Source organism: Bos taurus, chromosome 2, assembly GCF_002263795.3.
Source record: "Bos taurus isolate L1 Dominette 01449 registration number 42190680 breed Hereford chromosome 2, ARS-UCD2.0, whole genome shotgun sequence".
Classification (NCBI taxonomy): Eukaryota; Metazoa; Chordata; class Mammalia; order Artiodactyla; family Bovidae; genus Bos; species Bos taurus.
Genome location: NC_037329.1, coordinates 36,540,267 through 36,546,266, shown reverse-complemented (window position 1 = coordinate 36,546,266; position 6,000 = coordinate 36,540,267). Strand labels below are relative to the sequence as shown.

Sequence of the window (6,000 nt, the reverse complement as noted above, 5' to 3'; positions counted from 1 at the left end):
GCCGTGGGGTGGGAGGCGGTGCGCAGGATCTCCTGAGGGAGGCAAACATAGTGAGAAGCAAGTGTATTATAGGTGGGACCCCTGCTGACCCAGTAAGTCAGAAGAAACGCTGAGTCAGAGGAATCCAAAAAGGAGCCTAAAATCAAACACTCAGAGATGTACAAATGATTATATTTATTCTTTTAAAAGTGCACACAAGATCTTGATGCCTTGCTTTACAATAGCTGGACACTTTTTTCTTGTCACGCTATATGCGTAACATAATAAAACCCAATCTAGAGACTTATTTTTCAAAACGGAAAACAAATACTTTTACGTAAGATCAACAATAGTTTTACTTAAAAAAAAAAAAAGAAAATGATTTTATTATGGCATCACAACTATATATACCTGTACTTGTTGCATCAAATTTGTTCAGTTCATTGAAGAAAGTCTTAACAACTAAAACTGCACAGATAACAGAGTAAGAGAATTTAACAAATTCAGTATAAAATAGTTCAGGACAACCATACTACAGCGTGTTAGACCACTAAAATGTCTTAGAAAGTTATTTACAACATTATCATAATATAAACACTAAATTTTAAAATAAATCTGTGGATTTTCTACAAAAATAAAGTACATATGTTAATATAAGTTAAACACTGAATAAAACATTCACAATATCCAGTAGAAGCTATTATTAAGACTATATTCTAGGTGGTAAAATTCAAAACAATAACCATAAAACCGTGTTTCCTAAACCATTCACAATTTTAAATATTTTAGTAGTAATCACAAGATATAGAGTTTCATTGTAAAATTCATTTTTACAAATATACACAATTTTCACAGACCTCCTATCTCTTATGTAAAAAGGCAACAAAGAATAAAAATTTCTTGGTCAGAAGTTGCCATACTATATTAAATATATAAACTGTGAAATTTTCAAAAAAATCTCATCCTTAGCTGATTCCCTTTAAAAAGAAAACATATGTTTTATATAAAACAAAAAACACAGTGCGATATCTAATCAATCTAAAAATATTTCCACACCTATAAAAACATTAAGCACTAAATCTTTAAAAGCCTTTGAAAAACTATGAACAGAACAAAATTATTGCATTTAAATAATTTTAGTATGAAATATCTTTGGAACAGTATAAGAAAATCTTGCCAAGAGGCATAATTTTGCTGTTTGCATGTCTCATTGTTCAATAATTTCCCCCAAATGCTACAAATGACTAATTTAAAACAATGTTGATATTATTTACAGTTTTGTTTTTATCTAGAGGTACTAATTTTGCATTTGGCTTAGATGTTCTTAAAATTAAATGTACATATGTGACCCAGTAATGCCAATTTTATCTCCTAAGACATTTTGTTAAAATGCCATTCATATCCTAGTTACCAACTACATTCTTACAGAGAAAATGCACATTAAACTCATTACCCTATGAACAATTTGGACTTCAGTTCCAACTTTGGTATCTTTTCATGCTATTAAGTAGTTATAAACATGGCATTTTGTGCGTAACTGTAGATACCAGCATTATAATTAAACAAAAAGAGTACCTAAGACCTCAACATTGAAACAGTAAATACTGACATTGGGAAAATTTTAAATGGCTCATTTTTCCTAAACCATCAGTGCAAATTAGCAAACCTCTAGAAGAGTTTAGTCATGGAAAGAAGGAAGCATAATTTCATCTTCATTCCCTCCTTGTTGATACCGAACTGAAGAGAAGCCCAACCAGTGCCAACGGTTCCTTCGGAAGAAGAGCCAGATCAGTCCGCAGGTTACAGCTAAGATACTCAGCACAGCAAATGCGATACCTATTCCTCTGTAATCAGGGCCTAGACCGAGAAAGGTTTGACAGTGGAAGACAGAACAGAACAGCAATTGTCACTGATTTTATGTACTAGGCTTTGTGTCACATATGTGAACACTGTACAAATTAGATGCAGTAAGTGCTGATTGTCTCACAGTGTCAACACAGAATTCAAACTCATCATCAAACACTTCAGTGCTTTCTGATCCAATTTATCTGTTTTCATTCAAATCCTCTTCACTCCTAGAGCAATTTTCTTCCGAAGAAATTAGAGCGGTACCATTATTCTCACATTCCCTTCCCATCATCCTTCTGAGACCCTCATTCCCAGTATATTACCTTACTTTGACAGCAAATTGCTAAAGGTTGGTAAATGTCTGTGGTTGACTTACCTAGTGCCAAATAAAGTGTTATTTGCTTTAAAGGACGTTAACCCTTTAGGATGACCTCACTGAGTCCCTCACTATTCAATTTTAAGCACTGTTCCAGGCCCCTATCTACATGCTGTCAAGATGGAGTCATTGTGTCCCATGGCTTTAATATCATCTCTGTGCTGACTTTCCTTCTCTCTCATATGTCCAACTTCACACTAGACATTCTAGCTCATCTCCACATGGATGCTCAAAATGCCAAAATGGAACTCTTGGTTTATACCATTCTAACCCTACTTCTCCCTCACCCCAAATCTTCTACTCGCTCTCTATTCCACTAAGTATAGGACCTGAACACTTGACTCAGGATTCCAAAGCCCTACCTGTCTGACATCTGTCTACTTTCCACTTCTTCCTTAAGCCCACATCAAGATGTTCTGTCTTAGGCTCTCTGCTCCAACTGGTACTTCTGCCTGGTGTGACTCTTCTGCTGACCCCAAAGGCCTTGGCTGGCCTTTCAGATTTCAGCTTCCATATCTCCGCTCTAAGAAGTCTTCCCTGATCACCCCTGATCTAGAGCAGTTAAATCCCTAGTCTCAATACAGTTCATGTGTGTGCATGCTCACGTGCCTGCTCAGTTGTGTCTAACTCTGTACAACCCCAGGGACTCCAATCCGCCAGGCTTCTCTGTCCATAGAATTCTCCAGGCAAGAATACTGCAGTGGGTTGCCATTTCCTTCTCCAGGATTCTTTACCATTGCACCATAGAGTTTATAACTATTTGATATTTTCCTCTCTTTTAAAAATGGACCTGCTTGGTTACTCCTTATCTGTCTTCAATAGATTGTAAGCTCTGTGAGAAAAGGAATCTTACCTGTCTTGCTCATGGGTGCACCCCAGCACATAAAACAGATACTCTAAATATTTACTGAATCAATGCATAAATATGTAGATACTGATTACCTAAAGTTAAAGTTAAAGTTAAGTTAACATTTGTGCACCAAAATGGACATTTTATGCTAATCTTTAAAAATGTTAACATGAAAATTTTAGAGCTTGTTAAGATAAGATTTTTGTGGTTAATTTATGTATCAATTATGATGAAACAGAAGTTCAAAGTACAATTTCCTATAGATACTTAGGACGTTGTAACTAAATACAGTTTTGCACTGTTGCTTATTATGAATTTTATGGGAATGGGGAGAAAGGAAATGAAATAACTGCAGAATTAGACCTTAGAGCTTTTAATCTCTGAACTATAGAATAAAATACATTTTAACATTTTTCAAGAAATGACCTCCCTGAAACTCTGGCAGCTCCCATTTTTCTTAGGAAAGAATTATACAAAGTTTGGAGAAGGCAATGGCATCCCACTCCAGTACTCTTGCCTGGAAAATCCCATGGACAGAGGAGCCTGGTGGGCTGCAGTCCATGGGGTTGCTGAGGGTCGGACACGACTGAGCGACTTCACTTTCACTTTTCACTTTCCTGCATTGGAGAAGGAAATGGCAACCCACTCCAGTGTTCTTGCCTGGAGAATCCCAGGGATGGGGGAGCCTGGTGGACTGCTGTCTATGGGGTCGCACAGAGTCGGACACGACTGAAGCGACTTAGCAGCAGCAGCAGCATACAAAGTTTGGACAGTTCAGTACTTTCCTCTGGGAATCCTAGACATCTTGTGCATTTACTGTCATTTGTAATTTATTTTTCTGAGGGAAAGAATCTTTATGACTTAATCAGGTTTGTTTGGATATACTCTAAGGACTAAGTACTCTGGGACAAAGTACAAAACTTTGCACACAATTGAATCGTACATTTGTTGCCTGACCCATTCTTCAGAAAGGTTCCTTAAGGACAGGTTACATACTTACCCAAGGGAACTTTGCAGACAACTCTTCCGTAGCCACGTGAACATTCAACTTTCGTCCAAGTTTCATTTGAAGCTAACAAAATGCTACATTGTCCACTGCCACTCTTAATTTTATTTGCCCATTTGACAAATGTCACTTTTGATCCATCTAACCAATTCCAAGAATGATCTAAAGGAAGAAGTTTGTTTACTGTAACTAAATTACTAAGGTAAAAAGCCCATGGTTCATACAATTTATTTATTTAGAACTGTGCTGTGCCACTATTTTTAAAATGAAATTTATTGAAAGTGAAAATATTAAAATCAGCCCATCAGTTGCACGTGACATATTTCAAGTGTTCAACAGCCGCATATGGTTAGTGACCACTACATTGGATAGCACAGACATAGAAAAAATTTCATCTTTGTAGAAAGTTCTATTAGACAGCACTACACAGAGTATAGGTGCTATAAATGAAGCACATTTACTGTGTGATGGGCAGATTTCTAAAGATCTGTGTCCGTTGTCCCTTGCTTCCCACCCATGACTTCCCCGCATTAAAAATCATTCACAGTGTGCTGGTGGGAGAGGAAGAGTCATGCAGGGTCCAAGAAGTCCTCCCCACCATGATTCCACTTCTGGTTCCCAGCTGATGGAGCACCACCTTGTGGTGAGAGTATAAACACAACTTATACTTCCCTTAGATGGCCAACTTAGAATTCATTCACTTTTGGACACATACTTAATATTTTGGAATTCACATTTATTTCAATTATTTAGAATTCAAATCTGTATAAAATGTGAAGCCAACTTTCTATTATTCTATCAAATGTGTACTCTTAATTCATTCTTTATCAATTCTAAGTGCATGGAAACAATCTATTATTCCTTATTGAAAAATTCTTCCACAAATCTTTTTGAACCAAATCTCTGCAATTTTCTTAGGTAATATAATAAAAAAATCACCGTTAAGACTTACTTTCACTCTATGGTTACCAAAAAAAAAGTAAAAATGTTTCAAGAGGGAAGGAAACAACCAGAAGAGAACTTTCTGAATAATAGCTAAAAGCTATCACTACCAAGTGCTAGACACTGGAATGCTGTGGACAGTAGCAATGGGCTCCTGGTGGGACACAGACACCGCCAGAGGAAAAGAAAAAATCCTGTTGACCCAAGTATCTTACGCCTCTAAAACAATTCCAGTTGATTTAACCTGATTTTCTATTTCATTAGTGTTTTATCATTACTAATAACTCATTCGTTTATTCATTAGGAATGTATAAGCCTCTAAACCAGCAGACCTAGCTTATTCATCACCAAGAAGTGTTTGAGTTAGCCACCACTTGACATTCTTTAGTGAGGCTGACCTGGCATTCAGGACAAGTTAGAACTCTCTTTGTACACTCTACACACAGATATTTACCAGCAGAAAGTTGAGATAATCCCAGCCAAACTCTCATGGTAATGTTATTATTTTCCCTCATTAGTCTGCTCACAAATTTATTCTCATCTTCATCCTTTATGGTAACGACAGTTGCAGAATGGGCTGTTGAAGGAAAACAAACCCTAAGTCCATTAGCTTTATGCCAACTAGGGAAGATTGAGGGCAGGAGGAGAAGGGGACAACAGAGGATGAGCAAGTTGTATGGCATCACTGACTCAGTGGACACGAATTTGAGCAAACTCTGGGAGACAGTGAAGGACAGGGAAGCCTGGTGTGCTTCAGTCCATGGGGTTGCAAAGAGTTGGACACGACTTAGTGATAGAACAACAACAATCAAGATTAACGATCATGAAGATATTCAAACTTGACACAGAGTGTACAGCATTAATACACAAAAGTATAGTGTTAATAGCTTCCAAAAATGTTAGAAATATTTCTAGATTGAAACTTTGCATATATACATATCTTATGTTTCCTCAAAATGTTTACACGGTAATATTTCTGGGCCTTGGAACTACTTAACC

General features: G+C 36.9%; 1 protein-coding gene across 1 annotated transcript in view; it reads right to left on the bottom strand.

Moving 5' to 3' along the window:
• Window positions 1-1,006: 1,006 nt before the first annotated feature.
• The window catches only part of LY75 (lymphocyte antigen 75), a gene marked incomplete at its 3' end in the record, with an annotated part of 90,757 nt that continues 85,763 nt past the window's right edge, over window positions 1,007-6,000 (bottom strand). The window contains 3 exon segments of the mRNA NM_001001158.1: window positions 1,007-1,836; window positions 4,054-4,221; window positions 5,456-5,578. Coding sequence (NP_001001158.1) covers window positions 1,658-1,836; window positions 4,054-4,221; window positions 5,456-5,578 — 470 coding nt within the window.